Source organism: Cololabis saira, chromosome 11 (genome assembly GCF_033807715.1).
Source record: "Cololabis saira isolate AMF1-May2022 chromosome 11, fColSai1.1, whole genome shotgun sequence".
Taxonomy (NCBI): domain Eukaryota; kingdom Metazoa; phylum Chordata; class Actinopteri; order Beloniformes; family Belonidae; genus Cololabis; species Cololabis saira.
Window position 1 is genome coordinate 29,336,126 of NC_084597.1, and position 20,154 is coordinate 29,356,279.

The 20,154-nt window shown below is 39.1% G+C and overlaps 2 protein-coding genes across 3 annotated transcripts; both read left to right on the plus strand.

Annotated features, from left to right (window-relative positions):
- Positions 1-144: 144 nt before the first annotated feature.
- adora2ab (adenosine A2a receptor b) lies at positions 145-13,777 on the plus strand. Of its 2 annotated transcripts, none has more exons than XM_061734313.1 (5): positions 145-331; positions 3,597-4,160; positions 4,274-4,405; positions 10,005-10,108; positions 11,010-13,777. In XM_061734313.1, the coding sequence occupies exons 2-5, from the start codon at positions 3,961-3,963 to the stop codon at positions 11,969-11,971; spliced, it is 1,398 nt and encodes a 465-aa protein (XP_061590297.1). In that variant the 5' UTR covers positions 145-331; positions 3,597-3,960; the 3' UTR covers positions 11,972-13,777. The 2 variants fall into 2 exon arrangements, with proteins under 2 accessions (XP_061590297.1, XP_061590298.1); XM_061734314.1 differs by lacking the exon at positions 145-331 and adding an exon at positions 2,257-2,306.
- A 1,592-nt stretch (positions 13,778-15,369) lies between these two features.
- snrpd3l (small nuclear ribonucleoprotein D3 polypeptide, like) lies at positions 15,370-19,228 on the plus strand. Its single transcript, XM_061733425.1, has 4 exons — positions 15,370-15,476; positions 16,085-16,224; positions 18,465-18,657; positions 19,037-19,228. Exons 2-4 carry the CDS (start codon positions 16,099-16,101, stop codon positions 19,099-19,101), a joined length of 384 nt encoding a protein of 127 aa, XP_061589409.1. The 5' UTR covers positions 15,370-15,476; positions 16,085-16,098; the 3' UTR covers positions 19,102-19,228.
- Positions 19,229-20,154: the final 926 nt, after the last annotated feature.

The window sequence follows — 20,154 nt, forward strand, 5'->3', positions numbered from 1 at the left end:
GGGGGGGCTGTAAAAGTCCACGAGGAGGCGGGTCACCATGATTTACAGTCTTATGTTTTCACAACATGAGTAATCTAACCAGACGCGCGCACGGAGGAGGTGCAACAGCAGCGGGGGCGCGCTTTCCTGCCGCACCACGCTGGTGCACATCATCATGGGCTGCACAGAGTTCAAGGCTTCCCATCTTTGACTTTTCTTTTCCGTCTTTGTTTTAAATGTATTGAACTGTTGAGCCACATTTAAATTTCGGCTCCTACCTTTCTGTCCCTGTTTAATACCAGCGGTCCCTCAGCAGAGCAAGCAGAGCTCATTTACTCATCTCAACCAGGAGGTAAGAAAATATAAAACTATTCTTCCTGTTCAGGCTCTTCACACACGTCAGTTAAGATCTGGACATGTTTTATAACATACGTCTTCTGGGACGTTACAGTTTTCACACAGCTTGAAACTGAAACTGAAGGCTGTCAAATATTTATTCTTTAACTACTGAAACCTTCACTGTTACAGGAATTCAGACTTAGTTGATGAAACAAACGTTTACCTGGAGTCTGAAATCCCACTCTGAACATGGTTGAAGTAAAAAAAGTTAAATAGATTTAGCCTATCTGGATAAGGTTTGCTTTGTGTTTTCAAATTATATGGACCCGTTTATGTTGTATGTATTTTGTGTTCCTGACTACAGTGTGTGATTGCTGTTTGTTGTTTTTTGTTGTGTTTTCTGTTGTAACTTATGCTGCCCTCTTGGCCAGGTCGCTCTTGGAAAAGAGATTTTTAATCTCAATGAGTCTTACCTGGTTAAATAAAGGTTATTATTATTATTATTATTATTATTGTGCTTAGCCTATGAAGACTAGCGTGGTTCAGGATTACTGCTGGTAGAGCTGCAGAGGAACTTTTACTGTAATGTATTAAAAACTCTGAAAGCAAATTTGAAATGTTTAGAATGAATGAAAACTTTTCTATTCCTTTTGTCTTTGTATTTTAACGTGCTACATTGATTGTTTTTAAGTGTGCATTGTTATCCCCATAAAGACATAATATTAACACTCCCCTCATCACATGGAGCCTTTGCTAGGCTGCATTTGTTTGATGAGTGCTCTGTGCTCATATTTTAGGGTCTAGCTGGTATGTTGATTGACAGGTCCACTAAAGATTCTTTCCAGCAGGATGTGGATTTTCTTATCACTTCCTCCTGTGTTGCTTGTCACCACAGTCATACTGATGGGGGGAAATTCTTGTCAAAGAGTCAACTGGAAGCCCCTAAGTGATAACTTACTCTTTCAAATTTACAGTAAAAGTGTTGCAATTCAAACTTCTGAGTGTTCACTGTAACTTTGAAGGTTTAATGTGGATCAGAAAACTTTCGCTGGGGCTTTGAAACCACCCAGATACAGTAAATCCTGGTTTTTGAATTCCTTTGGCTTTTGAAAGAGTTTTAAAAGCCCAACAATAGAAGAAAGGCTGGACTTTGGTTCAGGATTACTGCTGGTAGAGCTGCAGAGGAACTTTTACTGGAATGTATTAAAAAGTCTGAAAGCAAGTTTGAAATGTTTAGAATGAATGAAAACTTTTCTATTCCTTTTGTTATTTTAGATACTCCAATGCATATTCATATCTCTATGTTTGGAATACTGTACATCATGTGAGGACAGTTCCTGGATGATATGTTTGTGTGGTTTATCTCTGTGACCCACTGTGTGCCTCACTTCCCACCCACTCATGTCAGCTGGGACGTTGCAGCAAGATCAAGTGCTTTGGAATATGGTTTAATGAGTGAATATTAGTGTCTCTTTCTTACCGGTTACAAACTGGGGCTGCCTCTAAAGAAGGGAATTTAAAAATAAAAATATGTTTAAATCAAATCCACTACATCAACCAGACATCAAAGGGGACATTTCCATTTTGTGGTTTGCTATTACTCCGTGTTGCCAAATTTAACTTAATGGAAACTTGATTGCATATCTTAAAATATTTAGGATATTAAAACAAATTTTGTGCCACTTTCACCTTATGCTGAGAGAAAACTTTGATAATGTTCATGGAACCTTTAGTTTTGAGGTGCTCTAAGTCTAATTTACTGAAAGGTGTAACTGTAGGTGTGGCGTCATTTTGGGTCCTGGAGTGTGATCTCTCTTTTAATTCACATGTATTGCCCTTTTTATATTTAGGTATTTCTGTTTCAACAACCAGAACAAAAGGTGTAGCCTACTTTAGTCCAGATGTGCTATTCAAGATGTGTTTCAGCTCTACCTGTGCTATTATTTTCCCTAATCCATGGATGGATCACCATCAGCTTGTCACTAAAGGTCTGTTAACAAGTCTGTTAATGAACTACCCATTTGAACCAGGTTTGTTGCAGCAGGGAAACTTCCAAAACATGCAGGAGAGTGGCCCTTGAGGACCTGGACTGGACAGCACTGTCCTGGAGTCGTGTAGTCAAGACTGGAAGTACTGGGACAGTTTAATACAACAGTACATACCACACTGAACTCTCGTTTTTTTTAACTTGAGTGTGTTTACTGTAGAAATAACTGCATTGGAGACCCACTTAAGTCCTTTCGGTGTATTTTGGCCAAAATGTAAGAGTTCAAAAGTAACCAAAAGCAAAAGTTTGATGACTCTTGAGGATGCTTTAGTTGCTTTGGATAATTTTCTGAATAGCGCTCCTCAGTCTTATTGCCCTTTTTTAAGTTTCCAGCCTCCTGCCTCACCTAACCTAACTTTTGAAAAAAAAAGGGTCTAGAAAATTATATGAAGTAAAATTCTTCTTTCCCGGTAATTAAGTACCTATTCACCTGCTTTTTCAGATCCCTCATTTGACCACTAATAGAGTTGAGCTGTAAAAGTCTTTGTTGTTTCAACTGATAATGTCTTTAAAAATAGACACAGAACCGTGTAGCTGAATAAGCTGTGTTGTTAAACTAGCCCAGTCAACACAGCATTCAACTTGTCACTGTTTGCAGTGTTTCGTTTGAATTACAAGCAGGACTTCACTTAAACCTCAAAAAAAATCTTTCTTTTTTTTTCCGATTCACTGGGAATAAAATGCATAATGCACTGAAACCCAGAGCATTGCTGCAGCTCATCTGACCTGATCTGGGAACTGTCTGTTTTTCTTTCCTCCCTGCCTGGTGTTTTTTTATCCCAGTAACTTGAATGAATTGGCCTGCATGTCAGATCTCATATTGCTGAAGCTCGCTGAGGCCGTGCCAGGTTTGTGTAACAAACTCTAATCTACTTACGACATGGAAGAATTTAGCAAAATAGCCCTGAAGAAACACAGCAGCGATAAGTAACCCATGATAGTAGGATTGTAGTGAAATATACAGGTGGTTTATTTAGCTTAACTATCAGCGATTTTGGAGGAAAGCATGTCAGTGGTGGGAATGATTACTGGAAGGGTTTTGGGAAACTTTTCCTGGGATAAAAGGCCCATTGTTGGATTGTCTGCTTTGGCCCTGTCCCCTTGTCTTACAATGATAGATGTCTCTCCTGATGTGAGTGTGTACGTGTAGTATATGTGCATATTGTAAGATACAACCTATTTATACAGACAAATCACTGACACTATGTTCTCTAACTTCCTCTCTCCCCAGACGATTGCTCTTTCATTTTCAACCACTGGGCAAGCCCCTGAGATGTCCCGCCCGCAATTTTCTACTTCCACCTGCGATAAAGTTCACTGAACTGAGCACACATGCAGAAAAAGAGAACTTTGCTGAGAAAAAGATTAACAAATCAATACAGACGGTTGCAACAGTAAGAGGTGTCACTTAAGATCAAGAACTGCAAGATATTCTTGTGTTGGGAACTTCCTGCTTTGCCTCACCCTCGTGACACAATCACCTCTCTGAAGTCATACCATGTGGCTTGGCAAGCAAGTATTTGGTCTAAAAACAAGACGAGCTGTTGAGTTTGTGGGATGAACGTGCAAAGAAAAAAAAAGAGGAAAACGCAACCATGATGACGAGCTACCAGGTGGTGTATGTTGGCCTGGAGCTGGTGATCGCTCTCCTGGCTATGGCTGGGAACGTCTTGGTCTGTTGGTCCGTCTGTCTCAACTCCAACCTGCAGAGTATCACCAACTTCTTTGTGGTGTCACTGGCAGTGGCTGACATTGCTGTGGGGCTTCTGGCAATTCCTTTTGCCATCACCATTAGGTATCGTTTCCTTGTAATTTACTATGGAACAAACTTTAATGGTATGCCACTGAGATATAACATTAATTTTGCCGTGTTAGCTGCCTTTTTAAAGGTGTGTTATTTTGTTTCAGCGTGGGTTTTTGTGCTGACTTCTACGGCTGCCTGTTCATCGCTTGCTTTGTCCTGGTGCTCACTCAAAGTTCCATCTTCAGTTTGCTGGCCATTGCTGTGGACCGCTATATCGCAATCAAGAACCCTCTCAGGTGAGTTTTAAAAAAAAGAAACAGAAAAGACAAGAAAGATGGTCAGCAGAGGCCTCGAGTTATTTCCATTTTTCAGACTTACCAAATCTGTCACAGAGCCCAATAAAATATTAAACCTCTGTTTTATCACTGCAATCTTTTCTTTTAGAACTAAATACCTCACAAGAGAGAGGTAATGTGGATAAAACGTAAAAGTTCAGACTTATTTGGCCATTTGTGCACAAAAACATGGAAAAAAATAATAATTAGGGTCATCATCCTAAACACATCCAACCACCATCTATGGATGTGTTTACTTTACAGCAGTTACACGGCCATTTTTTGAAGCAGATCAACATTTTTGCCACAACCACAGGATGTGGGTAAACTCATTTCATAATAGTTGAAACTTACCACGTACTGCAGTACATTGTCCAATAGCTCTTATCAATTCTTTTCTTTTTTTTGCCAGGCATGTTACAGGTCGTTTGACACAACACTGCATGTTTTGTGTGTGCGTCTAAACCCACTGTTGGTCAGTAACAGCTTAATTTGTTTTTCCTTCTTGCGAGGATATTTCATCTTGTAAGCCACAGCAGGTGATGCATTAGCATAAGCGGCTGCATTACAACTTTAGTTAGTGTGTGCGTGCCAACACTGGGGCCACAACAACAATTTTAGAAGGATTAATAAATACTGCTGACTGCCAAACTCTTCCTTCATAAACGCAGGGACGAGCTTTGAATCAGATCAATACACATAAAAAACCAGAATTAAAAGCATAAAAGCACAGAGACAATAGAAACGTCTATAAAAGACCAGGGAAAGCCTTCCTGAACAAAAAAGTTTTAAGCCCCTTTTTAAAATTGTCCACAGACTGGGGTTGACATAGGTGTTCAGGGAGGGAGTTCCAGATGTGGGGGCAGCGGAGCAGAAGGCTCGGTCTCCCATGGAGCCGTGTGCGGGGCTGATAGAGGAGGTTGGTGTTTTGTGACCAGAGGTTACGGGTGGATGAGTGAGGGGTCAGGAGATCCTTGAGGTATTGAGGGGCAGTGCTGTAGATGCAGAGGTGGGTGATGAGGGCGATCTTGTATTGGATTCTTGAGGTTATGGGAAGCCAGTGTAGGTTCTGAAGAATAGGGGTGATACGGTCGTATTCTGGAGGTGTTTGTTGGGGATACCGAGGAGCAGGCTGTTACAGTAGTCAAGCCTGGAGGAGAAAGTGAGGAAGGGGCGGAGTTTGGTTATGTTCTTTATGTGGAAAAAGACAGTTTTGTACAGATGTTTGATGTGGTTTACAAAGGTAAGCTGTGGGTCCAGCTTCACACCGAGGTTGGTAACAGAGGTAGAGAGGGGGATGTCTTGACCGGAGAAGGAGATGGTGGTTCTGGGTGATGACTGGACCTGGTGAGGGGTGCCAATTCGTATGGCTTCGGTTTTGGAACTGTTCAATTGAAGGAAGTTGTGACTCATCCACGCCCTAATCTCCTTCAGGCAGTTGGAAAGGGCTTGAATGGGTGATGATGGGGGACTGGGGTGGAACGTAGGTTGGGGTCCGTTCGAAGGTGATGCCGTCTCGGCTGATGACACGACCTAGGGGCAGCATGTACAAAATAAAGAGGAGAGGTCTTAGGACAGATCCTTGGGGGACACCACACGTAACAGGGGCTGTTTGGGACTTGGAAGATCCCAAGCTGACGTACTCTGTCCTGTCAGCAAGGTAAGAAGTGAACCAGTCCAGTGCGGAGTGATGGAGACCAATGTCGGTGTGTAGACGGCTTAGGAGGATATGGTGGTCAACAGTATCAAAAGCCGCTGAAAGGTCGAGGAGGATGAGCAGGGAGGGGGATCCAGAGTCGGCGGAAATGAGAAGGTCATTGGTTACCCTCAATAATGCTGTCTCTGTACTATGGGCAGTGCGGAAACTAGATTGAAAAATGTCAAAAAGTGAATGGTGTTGAAGTTGTTCCTGTAGCTGTGTGGAAACAGCTTTTTCAAGCACCTTGGACAGAAATGGAAGATGGGCCGGTAGTTGGAGAGACATTCTGGGTCGAGGCTGGGTTTTTTCAGAAGAGGCTTGATAATGGCAGTCTTGAGTGACGGTGGGACATGGCCAGAGTTTAATGAGTGGTTTATTATTTGTGTGATAAGAGGGCTTATAACAGACAGGTTGGATTTGATGAGTGTTGTAGGAATGGGATCCAAAGTGGAGGTGGAGGGTTTAATTTTTTTGATGAAACTCAACTTCGGTCTGTGTGACAGTGGACTGTTATTAATGATGTTAGAATAATAGGAGGACCGGGCTTCTTTAAGGGCATCTGCGTAGGCCTTCTGAGGATCTTTGTAGGCCAGCTTGTGTACCACCAGCCCAGATGATTTTATATTAAATATTAAATTAAATATTACCCCACCCACCCCCTTTTTTTGTTAATTATGTGGTCATTTTCTGGGGGGTCTCTATGAAATGTCTGGGACATGCTTTGCACAAGATAACGCATGGGCAAACAACTGTCCCTGTTCCTCTTTTGAAATTAGCAGCACAGCTTTGTATCACTGCGCAACATTACATTTAGACCCAAACTAATCTCAGTGATCATCAAAGAACTGAGCACTGTATGAAAGAGCAAATGGTATTATACCTTAAAGTCTTCGCAAGCACACGCAGTAAACTGTCCTTATATTACAACGCTGTTGAAAAATATTTGAATAGCAATTTTAATAAATGCATCTCTGAAAAGATACCCACGTAATGTGTGTGAGTTGGTGAAATTAAAGAATGGATTTGGAATCTCACAGGTATTGACAGTGCTACCACACCATGTGCCTTTTTAAAGCAGAAAAAGTTTTTTTTCTTTTATTTGTTAATATACACATCATTTTGTGTTTTAAGCCTTTTTTCAAAACAAACCTAAAACAAGGTTTGCACAATAAAGCCTTTACCAATTTTGCAATGTTGACATCCCTCTGACAACATAGAGGGCGATGAGTGATGAAGATTTGCATCATTTTTTTTGAAACCACCTCTTATGGTTGCAATATTACAGCATTGTTATTCCATAATTCTCCTTACATTCTCTACTGGGGACAGGTCAAGACTGCATTCAGACTAGCCATACACTCAGTAATGCATCTGTACTGTGCGCAGAGTGTGGCTTTGCATTATCCTGTTTAAAAATGCAGAAACTCATCTAGAAAAAATTTCTTCTTGAATGCAATGTTGCTATAAATTCTCAATCTAACTTTATGTATTAATGCTATCATCACAAATGTGTAAATGACCATTGCCAAGGGAACTGATGCAACCCAATACCATCACAGACCTTGGTACACGGCGTCCATTTCTTCACACTGCAGCTGACCCGTGTAGGTGTTGAACCCCATGCACCTTCTCTCCTCTAGTATCTTAACGCTGCAATGGCCTCTTCTGCTAGGTCTCTAACAGCCGTCTGTGACTTCACCAAAGTCATCCTGACTGCACCCTAAGGTTGGACTGTTGGCTTCCCAACAAATCTTTAGCGTGCTGCCTCAACTGGGTGAATGATTGCATCACAGCCTCCCTATACTCTTGTCAGTGCAGAGTTCTCTTTACCCTCTTCACCTCATTTACTGCTAGTATTCCTTCCTCCCAAGCGACTAATTGAGCTTACTAATAAAGACCATCTGGACCTGTTTGGACCACATCAAAACATCTGGTCTTGTTGGTGGGAAAACTAGTTGCATGTCCAGGCTGATCCATATATTCCCCATGCCTTTCCAGGGATACGTCACCCTTGTTAATGATTATGCAATTCTCTCTTCATTTAAAAAAAAAGGACACAAACTGCTGTTGGAGACCCGAGAAGTGGTTTTCTGCCATCCTACATCCTTCTCCAGCAGCTCTGCCAGCTTCCGCAAATCCCAGCTGTTCAGACGATCAGCAACAAACTTTTTTCTGATTTGGAATTAGAATTATTTAATATTTATTTACCCAGAAAATCCTCTATATTGTTATTTTTCATTATTTAGACAATATCACTACATTGAATTTTGAGTAGATGCCAGAGGTGATGAAGACATGTGTTGGGAAGTGTTTGAGAGAGCAGAAACAGAAACAGACTAATCTACAATCACATGATTACGACTGTGCAGAGTCATACACAATCACACTGCATGATTGAGACATCTGCTCCACCCTAAAAGTGAGTTAGGAAGGAGAAGTGCACAAAAACTGCCTTTGCAAAACACAGCCATGAACGAATGCATCAAACTATTTGTTCTTTTAAAGGGAACCCTGCATATTAAGACATGTAGTCCCTAATTAGCCACAATTGTTCTCTTGTACTAAAATATGTTGTTAGAAACACATAAAATAATCTAATTGCTTTAAAAATCTACAATGTTTATTACATATTTTGACCTGCGGGAGGCGCCATGTTTTACCTGCGCAATGTATTCTGGGGGCGATGACGTACGACGGTGGCTCTGGGAAGATAAGCCCCATTAGTTTAACTGGGACAGGTATCTAAAACATAGTTGAGCAGCATCTCCCGGCCGTGGAGGCTGACGAGGGAGCCCATAAGACGTCTCGGTTCAGGCAAACTGGATCAAAGTTCTGTGATGCACGGGAGATCTGCAAAAATGATCAATGTTGTGCGCATCTTACCAGTGCATTAGGCTCCTGCGTAGACGGCGTAGCCTACGGCGTAGACGGCGTGGGCTACGCCGTAGCCTGCGTAGGCTACGCCGTAGCCTGCGTAGCCGGGGCTCTACAGCCCGCAGCGCTCCGCCACCCGCTCTCCGCTCTCCGCTCTCCGCTCTCGCTGCCGCCGCCGGGATGGAGACGCCGGTGGGCAATATGCACGTTTGAGTGGGCATAGCCCCCCCCTCTCCCCCCTAAAACCGGCCTCGGTGCTGTGTGATGACAGACCGGAGGCTGAGGGGACTGGCCCGGGACTTTGACGAAACGGGAGGCGCAGACTTCGCTTCAAATAGGCAAGAACATCTTTATTTAATTTAATGACGCCAGATCTGGCTGGGGTTTTTATTGTAGCATCGGTTATCTGCTAGTTGAAACGTGTGGTCTGTTAGTCTATCTGAGTTTTATGGTGTTTTTATAGTTCATGCTGTATGGGGCTGCACTTTTTTTTAATTTTATTTAACTTTTTTGTAGGTGCGCCGTCACCTTAATGTTCAGCTGTGTTTTCATCTGTGTTTCTGGTGCGCCGTCATCTGTTTAGCTGTGTTTTCATCTGTTTCTGGGTGTCAGAACAGTGGACGGGGGCCAGCAGGTGCCACCGTGTGACGTACTACCCAGAATGTAAAAAACAATGGCGACCTACATGTTAAATTATATTTTCAAATTTTATAAAAACGAAGACATCAACAAGGTTTTTTATATCACATTGTTATAATTGATACCAACATTTATCTTTTAAGACCTACATATCTTAATATGCAGGGTTCCCTTTAACAAAACCTTACCAAATCAGACTTGAATAAAAACCCAAACAACTCTGAAACTTGAAACACTCCTATATGGATTGTGTTTCTACTCAACAAAACAGTACATTTGTACAGATTACTGTCTAAACATATGTACTATTTGTAAGTATTCAGTGTAATGTTCTGCTCTACCCCTCAGGTACAGCGGTCTGGTGACTGCGCAGAGAGCAAAGGGCATCATCGCACTGTGCTGGGCTCTTTCAGTTGGCATCGGCCTGACACCAATGTTTGGTTGGAACACAGGTGAGATATGTCTTTCTTCCGAGTAACATGTATGCTGTGATTTCTGTGAAGTCTTATCAACAGATTTGAAAGCAGAACTTGTTATACTTTTCTCAGTAATACAACACTGGCATTGGTGGAGGGTCAGGTGATATTTTTTCCTGCTTACAACCCATGTAGGCTTTATATAAAAATGGCCTTATTGCACTAAAAAAGGAGAATTGCTAGAGAGCTGTAGTATAACCTGAACAGTGTTGACAATTAACACTGTGTCAATAAGGCCCTTTAGACAGCCTGTTTTGCAGCAGCCCATTCATTACTCCACAAGGCTTAAATATACATGTTTGCAATTTGTGTTATTAAAAAGTAATATCACCAATTTATGATCAGCTTGACAGGAATCAAATCACTTTCCTATTTAGCATTTGACATTTATTTCTCCCTGCCGAACTTTTCCACTCACTAGTATTTTCACCATCTCTAGTTACATAAATATATTTCTCTCTGGTCCCACTTGTCATGGCTGCTAATCACTCATGGCAATTGAAACAGGCCTGTCACCATATTGTAGACGTCACCAAAGAGACACCCGCAAAAAAGAAACACATTTGGATTCATAAACAGTCTTGTATGCAAATATGAATCCCAAATCTGAATGTTTGCAAAATAAATCAATAAATATCAGTGGATATACCTTGACCACACGTTTTAAGCTCCTACCCTCATTAAGTAATTTTCTTTCATATGTAATCTGGTATAATATGAAAATAACAGCATAAAAACATCAGAAGATCTTAAATAAAAAAATGCATGTCCTCTTGCAAAAATGTGTCACCCTATGGACTTGTTTTATTGGAATTCATTAGCTTGACATAATAAAAAGAAGAGGGCTACATTTATTGATTTTGCTTCTTTTGCACAGGCCAGAACTCCACATTTGATCCCAGTGAACGTGACGACTGTCCTAAAGGAATGACTCAATGCCTTTTTGAGGAAGTGGTCCCCCTGGACTACATGGTCTTTTTCAATTTCTTTGGCTGCGTGCTGATACCGCTGTTGGTCATGCTGGTCATCTATGCCAATATTTTCATGGCAGCACGGCACCAGCTGCGAACTATGAGTCTAAAAGTTTCACACACACCTGGTCCTAGACAGAGAGCTCTATCATCAAGCTCATCTCGCTCGATTCTGCAGAGGGAAGTGCGGGCTGCAAAATCTCTGGCCATCATTGTAGGTTTGTTTGCTTTCTGTTGGCTACCTCTGCACATCATCAACTGCTTCAACCATCTGTGTGAAAACTGTGAGCGTCCACACATCTGGGTAATAAACATTGCTATTATCCTCTCCCATGCTAACTCTGCTGTGAATCCCCTCATCTATGCTTACCGCATTCGGGAGTTCAGACAGACTTTTCGGAAGATTGTGTACCAGAACATCCTGAGACGGAGAGATGGGCACGGGATCGGGGTTGGGGGTGCTGATAGCAGAGATGCTGGGAGCCAAAGTATTAGACGAACCTCCCATATCAGTAAAGAGGGTTCATCATGTGGCACAGTGGTAAACAGTTATGTCCTGGACCTCAGTCTGGGCCATACTAGACCAGAGGAAATGGGTGAACGTTCTTGCCACTGGACATCAAATGCTGCACCAAGGAGCCACGTGCCTAATGGACACCTAGTAGAAAGTGACACCTTGTCAGCTGTGCAGGAGCCTCCGTGCACGTTATTTTCAACAGAAAATGCAGTTAAATCTGCCACATATATGGGAGGAGCAGTGGACGTTGTGGAGATGGAAGACATGGGAAGCTGCATTGATTTTGTAAATGTTCAAGCTCTTTCACTGAAGCAAACTGACTGCTCTACAAATATTACAGAAGTCTCATGACAAAATGTAAATGTCCTTAAATACACTGTACTTTTCAGTACCATAGCACAAACAATATTGTGCAAGCCTGACAACGTGAAGAAAGTTTGATTACATTTTAACAATTCAAGACATTCAGGAAATCAGACGTATAAACAGTTTCGGATTATATTTTTGCTTGCTTTATTGCTGTTAATTTCCATGAACAATATCTGAAATGAAAGTGATGCACAAGTATACAACCTATTTGTACAAACCAGGTGAATGTTTGATATGAACTGCTTTTTTTCTTGACATGATGGCCATTGCTATTTATGGGATTGTGTTCTTTATTTAAGATTAATGTTCTTTTCTAGGGTGTAGTAAAAAAAAAGAAGCACTTTAATGCAGAGAAATTAATAAATGAATGTACAGTTCCAACATAAGGTTTCCAGTCACCCCCCAACCCCCATTATTTTCTTTTTTTTCTTTCTCAGTGTAAATACAGTTTTCTACAGTAACAAAGCATTTTTTTATTTAATTTTTTTTTTACTATTTTGTTAATTTATCAGAGGACAAAGGACTGAATTATTCAAATTGCATAAATGTTTCTAAAAAGTTTCTATGTTATAACACTTAAGCTGTAGATAATATTCAAGCTGTCAGTGAGCCATGCAACAGTGCCACAATCTGAGCCCACCAACTGTCATTGGAGATGCCTAGGAAAGTACCACATCTGTTTTATATAAAGTCTGACCACTGATGGTGTATGTCAGAGTGAAAAAAAAGAATTGTCTGCACATAAGTGATGTAGGATAATGCAAAGGCACAGATCTAATAAATGCATCCATAATTTTGCTACAAAACAAGTTTGGAAGTGGACCGACTGGAAGACCTGGACCCGTCTGCCCAGCTGTGTAATCTGGATTCAAGGGATTTGGACAAACAGGTAACCAACAAGCCTATGGTCATAATGAAATAGATCAAGTTTTCTGCAGACAAGAGCATTTTAGAAAAGAACCAATGGCCTACTCTGCCATGTATTAATGACTCAGACAAGGTAAACAAAAATGTGGCTATGATTAAAATAGAATTCATGCATTTGGCCAAAGTTCCTTGGTATGGGTGAAGGAAATCAAGTAACAAGTGTCACCTCATTAATATTAAAGTGAAAATAGATTAATACATCTCAATAAATGTAGAAGTCAAAAGAAACAATATGTAAAATAATTCAAAATAATCATAATAAATCTGGGGTTACGGTGAAAGAATAAATGTAAAATAAACAAAATGTGAACATTTATTACATATGATGGACTAGTAGCCTGTCGAGTGTAACCTGCCGTTTGCCAAGCCACAGCTCGGAAAGGCAGCAAAACTCAGAGGACTGAATAAAACTGAAAAAGGTATCAAAAGTTGATTAATGTTTTACTTACCTCACTCTTTTCTACATCCCTCCTCCTGTCCTTGAAATGGGAAAACTAAAAGGAACCAAAAAAAAACAAAGTCAAGAGTTAAAGTTATGTTTATGAAGTATTTCATTAATTCCTCTTCATAATGCTTCATTCATGTAGAATCTATTGAGAAATTCACTTGTCACAGCAGGAAATTCTGAGCAATTTTGACGAAAGTTTATATTTGAACAAGAAAGTGACCAGACGCATACTACTTTGATACGTGCCATATTAACTCAAAAATCTGTTTTATTTTGTTCTGAGAATTATATGTAAATGAATGCGGAAAAAAAATAATTAAAAAATTTGAAATATCAAATGTGGAAAAGTTGAAAGAGTCTAAAATTTCCATGTGCATTGTAATGTAATTCATCTTGCAATGTATTTTAATTATAGAGTACCGTATATCTTGTGATTCTTAAATCATGCTTTTTTTTCCTCGAAATGACGACTACTTTGTATAGTAAAACTGAATGACCCTGTACTTAATAATTTTGCTATAGACCACTGTTATGCTACCATAAATGAAATGTTTTCAAGACAGCACTACTTAGTGCTGCGAAAAGTGATCAACCTGAGTAAAAAAAACATAATGTGGGATATTGGTGATAGTATGCACACTATCTCGCAAAGATCCTACTGCAAAGTAATTTTTCAGAGACCTGGAAAGCTACAAAATACATCATGTTCATTACAGCAGTAATTTGATAACTGCCCGGCACCACACATCCTTGCTAATTCAAAATGTGACATATATCAAAAGCATCAATGTCAACACACTATTTCAAACCCCCAAAACAAGGGACATGTTAGATCTTCGCAAATACCACTCCATATGCCATCAACTCAACTACTTTCAGAGTCAAGCTACCACATATAAAGAGGATGAAAACACAGACGGATAGACACACATACACACACTTGCATATGTATGTACACACATAAAAAGTGCATGCGCATGACCACAGACCACTCAGCAAGAGGTGTTTACAGAGTGGCTGGGCTGCTGACGCCAGTCAACAAGCATAATGCAGTGGAAATCAAATGATGTCTTTTATTATCCCATTATGCTTGCCCTGTCCTCATTAAAAAGCCCTTCCACTGTCAGAAAGACCTACATTAAGCAACTTTTATGTGCTTTATAGCAATTCCACAGACACATTTCCAAGAATAAACACACATGGATATGTGCTTATTTCGTTACTGTATGTTTATTCAAAAACTGTGTGTATCAGTTGTTTACTCTGTGGTCATGTGAAGGAGTATCACAATGGATGAAACCATTTTTAGGATCTGATAAGCTTTAGATAAAGGCCATTGGGAGAATTGTGAGTTTTGCAAATTTAAAATGTGAGTCATTGAACATATAAATAAAATAAACAAATAAATGAATGCCTGATTGAATAAATAAGATACCCTAGAAGACAACAATCAACCTTTCTTATAATAAATGAAGTAAACATCAACTTTGAGGCATAACATTAGCAGGCAAAACTGTTGTGTGCCTATTAATTTGGGATTCAGAAAATGACCAAGTATCCAAAATGTATCCATGCATCGATCCATAATGTACACCCACTAAGTTGTTGCTATTCAGGGTCGCGGGGTTTTAGTGTATGGAGGATTTTTTGTGCCAAAATTAAATAAATAAATACATCATTAATTAATTAAAATGGGAATGAAATATATCATTAATTAATTAAATGTGTCATTAATTAATTAAAATTAGAATGAAATATGTCATTAATTAATTAAAATACAATTCATTTTAAGTAAAAATATATATTTATTATTTCAGCATTTAATTAATTAATGACACATTTAATTAATGATTTCGTGTTGCTGAATCATGAAATGTAAATGTAAAACTGTCAGTTTCACTGTCAGTGAGGTAGACAGACATGTGTGAAATGCTAATCTAAGTGTTGCGCAACCACATCATAACTAAAACTACATTACCCACAATGCCCTCCCCTCGGCCCGCTGTTGCATTGTGGGTAGGCGGAAAAGGCTCAAACCGTGAACGACGAGCGCACGTTGCAGAGGTGACCAAGAAACTACAAGAAAGACACGGTTTTCAAGATCAAGTCCAGGTAAACAACAAAGAAAACGATTTTATTGTTCTGCTGGGATACACCACGGTCACTTTTATGTATTCTAACATCGGTTTTAAGGTACATTCATTCATTTTCGGACATGTACCCGCGTATTTGCCGGACTCACGTATTTATTTTCATAAATATTCAGTGCGCTAAAAGACGTACCTGAAGTGCTTAATAGTTTGATTAGTTGCATTTACTACTAAGTTAGAGTAGCACATGTTTTCAGACTTGCTGTTCTGCAGCAGCAGTGTATTGTGTCGAGACTCGGAGCTAATGTTGCTAACAGAGCTAGCGGTGGCATCACTCCATTTGTATGAATCACTTTAAAAACAAGCTTTCATTCAAAGTTTTCATTCAACAAACCGCTCATAATTGTTTAAACTCACTGTAGTGTTTAAAATCGTCGCAGAAGTTCATGTTATAATTTTTCTTTTCTCTGAACAAGAAGTCGTAAAGAGATTCCTAATGTCGTGAATCCGTTTTATTAATATTCTCGTTAGATTTTAAACTAAGGAAATATTTATAAATGATTGCTCCTGCATATCAACTAACTTGATATTGTGAGCACATACTCTTACAATGCATGTTTTCTTTTTCAGGAAAGTTATTAAACATGTCCATCGGCGTACCGATCAAGGTCCTGCATGAGGCGGAGGGACACATCGTGACCTGCGAGACCAACACTGGAGAAGTTTACCGGGGGAAGCTCATTGAAGCCGAGGACAACATGAACTGCCAGGTCAGTCCACGATGGAGACATAAACCAGTGTTTTTACCTTACTTTAAGGGTGAATAGACCTGTTGTTTCTCAATATTAGGAAATATCTCACATTGTTCATTGCTGAAATGCCAGAAAACCATAAATGATAAAGAAATGCGGAAAAAACTCAATAAACCTTTATTTTGGAAATAAATATGTTGAAAGTCAAGCATATTGATTGGAATACAGTGTTTTTTTTTTTTCCTCCTTTAAACTTCAAATGTGTAAAAGTTAGGCAGTCCTATTTTTGTGGTCTAAACTTGTAAACACCTAGGCCACGGGTAGGGCTGGGCGATTTTGGACAAAAATAAAATCTTGATTTTTTTTTTATTTTTTTTTTCCTGAAAACCCAATTTTCGATTTCGATTTTTTTGGTAAAACTACAAAAGACAATGGAATAAATTGTTTCAAATATTTTATCTTTATTTTTAAAGAAAAATAGCAAACAAATTTCCCTATTGGGAAAGAAGTGCAATTGAAAGATACTGTAAATCCTCCTTGAGTTTAGTAAAGTGACAACATTTACAATTTTCTTGACCAAACAAAGATGACTAGACGAGCTCTGTCTGTAATGCAGCCAACTGCAAAAAAGGAAAATCGATTTTTCGATTTTCCTTCTTTTAACATCGCCTTGATTAATAAATCCGATTTAGATTTAAAATCGATTAATCGCACTGCCCGCTACACGGGTGTCCAAAGTCGGTCCTCGAGGACCGGTGTCCTGCATGTTTTAGATGTGTCCCTTTTTTTTTTTTTTTAATCAAACCATGATACAAGGAGCTTGGTCTCAAACAGAACTATCCAGACTTTGATGACAAGGTGGTGACGACTGTTAATTTGAATCAGGTGTGTTGATGCAGGGAAACAACTACAATATACAGGACTGTGGCCCTCGAGGACCGACTTTGGACACCCCCCTAGGCAATTACATCCACAACAACTGGTGGTGCTTTACAAGCAAAATGAATGTACTCAATACAACTGAAGGTTTAAAAACAATGTCATAAGATTGCAATGGGTTTGAGTGACACAGAAACAGCGTTCTGAACAAACAGCACAAAAGTAGGACAGAAGTTTTCATACTAACTTCAAGATAATGTGCATAAATGCTGCAGAATCAAAGATCCTCTCTAGGGTTTGCAAGTTCTCAACAGAATACTATGCAGGGCTGACCATTATTTGTCCATCTTTAGGGCATTTTGTTGGCAAGAGACAACAGTGTACTTGTATGCTTGTAAAGAAGCAATTTCCTTGTACCACTGTGTCGTCAAAGTACATTGATGGCCAGTTGGCGGGGTGGTTTTGTAAGTTGATCATTAACTTTCAAAGTTCTATAATTTCTTATGGCAAGTACAACACATTGTGGTGTTATTATTATTGTTTCTTAAATCAGTGTTTCCAACACTTCCCCAAGGCTCTACTTTTATTCTTTTGGTAAATACTGAACTAAATATGCTAGAACGTTATGCTTTTATAGAGTGTTCTGTGTCTGAGCACTTGAAATCTTGTACTTCTGTACAGTCTGGTTTCATTTTGAGAAATATTAAGCATAATTGGGTTACTAGTAATGTCATAAAGATTTATGCACTTAGTTTTTATCTTTTTTTTTCCCCGCAGTGGCTTCTTTGTTGTTTCCTGAAAGGTTTGTTTTTATTCTTGCAAATACCTGAACGGAGCTCAGATTTTTTTTTTAAGCATTTTACTATTTTTTTTGTGTTTTTGATAAATCTTTGGGTCTTTTTTTTTTATGTGCAATGTAGCAGCATTACTTTCACGCGTTATCCTACAGAGTAGTTTAACTTTTACACGTGGCAATTTTGTACGAGTGTTAAGTTGTTACATGAATGCATTCCCTTTTCATTAAGTAATTAATTGGTTTAATTGTGGTGGTTATAAAATTCAAATCAATCTGCTTCATATCCATTTCCAGTTGTAGGCTAGATGAGATCAATGTGAAGTATGTTCAGATTGAGTGTTGCCATTAATATTTATTTATTTCACGGTCACCACACATCTGAGGGACTGCTTTTATTTCCCCTGAGTGTGTGCACACTTTCAGACATGGCTTGTTTATCAAATGTAATAGTAGTTTAGATTTATTAAAACTTCTGTTGTCCTAAGAGTTTCATAGATTGTATTGACTAAAATACTGAGATTCTTTTTTTTATCACTAGCCATGTAATTTCTCATTTATTTTATTTTCCATTTTCTTTCAACAGATGTCCAATATCACTGTGACTTATCGTGATGGCCGGGTGGCACAGTTGGAGCAAGTTTACATCCGCGGCAGCAAAATCCGTTTTCTGATCTTACCTGATATGTTAAAGAATGCCCCGATGTTAAAGAGTATGAAGAACAAGAACCAGGGATCCGGTGCAGGACGGGGCAAGGCAGCTATTCTTAAAGCACAAGGTGAGTGAAAGGCTTTTGGACCAGTGAGTTCCCAAACCATAACAGTCTGAGTCTTAACCTTATTCAATATTATTGCCTGATTATATTGAGCACTAAAATTATGAATCAGAGTTGGTATGGATTGGTAGATCGTATGGCAGTATAATTCTGTCTGCTCTTGATGGTGCCATGAGAGATGCTATTGCAAGGCATTTTGAAGTGTTTGATAGTGCAGTAATATACGCAATTCTTATTTTTATATGTCGTTGTAATTATTTACGGATTTCATTTTAGCAATGAATAAATTTGGATTTCTGTCAGGTAATTTATCCTGAACAAGGATATGTCTACCTACAATTTGTCTAAACCACAATGACTGATCTTTTGCTCTCTCCTGCAGTGGCTGCAAGAGGGCGAGGTCGTGGTGGAATTGGTCGAGGCAACATCTTCCAGAAGAGACGATAGCTGTCTTGGTCATTTATCTTGTCATTATCTTGTGTTTGAATCGCTTGGGTATTTGCAATTTTGTGCTTTTCCAATTGTGTTTTTTCTTTCTTTTTTTTTCTTATTAAAATAAACCCATTTTAGATTACTGTTTTGTTTTTTTTCTTTCTTTTTGATTCAGTTTTATTCTTGCAAGTAACTTTGTATAATTTTCACATGCTTTCCTTCATTTCCTCAATTTTTAGCATCTCTATTTTAAGGTTCCTTCAAATATTACAAAAATAGTTTAAACGGTTAAAATAGCCCCAAAAATACAAACGTGGGTGTGAAATGTATGGTTTGCTTTTGAACAGTTTACAAATTTGCAGAGGTGGACAGAGTACTCGACCCCAGTACTTGAGTAAGAGTACAAATACTACTGGTCAAAATTTACTCCGTTACAAGTAAAAGTAGCTCAGTCAAAATATTACTTGAGTAAGAGTAGAAAAGTACTTGCTTTTAAAGGTACTTAAGTATCCAAAAGTAAATGCTTTTAAATTTACTTTAAGTAAAAGTAAGAGTAAATTTCTTATTTTCCACATCAGTAAATTACTATTTTTTCTAAATTAATTTAAGGATCTTTTTTAACTCATGTTTCTGAGAATTAACTCTTTGAAACCAGCTGCACTGATGTGCTGTTTTTAGAACCACAGGCGTAGCCATTGTTGCAGCTCTGTCTTGACAAACGCAGGCTACTTTGGCGGTATCGTTTTGAGGAGGCTTGACGTATTTCCGCTTTACGTACATCCCAGTGGAGAGCGTGCACTGTGATAGGTCTCCTCCTTTGACAAAAACAGCTTGTGTCCAATAGGAATTTAGGGAAGAAGAAAAAAGAGCAGACCTGAAAGTAACAAGTACTTTTCAGCCTTCCTAGAAATGTACTCGAGTAAAAGTAAAAATATTTATTTATTCAAGTAAGAGTAATAAGTACCAAAGAAATCTAATACTCAAAGTACAAATCCTCTCGATATGTACAGTAGTCAAGTAAATTTACTCCGTTACTGTCTACCACTGCAAATTTGCAAATTCAATGTT

What these genes read in the sequence shown, in the direction of transcription:
- snrpd3l (XM_061733425.1), top strand. Translation starts at nt 16,099, where the DNA reads ATGTCCATCGGCGTACCGATCAAGGTCCTGCATGAGGCGGAGGGACAC. An exon ending in AGGACAACATGAACTGCCAG is followed by an intron (nt 16,225 to 18,464) that starts GTCAGTCCACGA and finishes TTCTTTCAACAG; the next exon opens with ATGTCCAATATCACTGTGAC. An exon ending in AGCTATTCTTAAAGCACAAG is followed by an intron (nt 18,658 to 19,036) that starts GTGAGTGAAAGG and finishes TCTCTCCTGCAG; the next exon opens with TGGCTGCAAGAGGGCGAGGT.
- adora2ab (XM_061734313.1), top strand. Translation starts at nt 3,961, where the DNA reads ATGATGACGAGCTACCAGGTGGTGTATGTTGGCCTGGAGCTGGTGATC. An exon ending in CCTTTTGCCATCACCATTAG is followed by an intron (nt 4,161 to 4,273) that starts GTATCGTTTCCT and finishes ATTTTGTTTCAG; the next exon opens with CGTGGGTTTTTGTGCTGACT. An exon ending in AATGTTTGGTTGGAACACAG is followed by an intron (nt 10,109 to 11,009) that starts GTGAGATATGTC and finishes TCTTTTGCACAG; the next exon opens with GCCAGAACTCCACATTTGAT.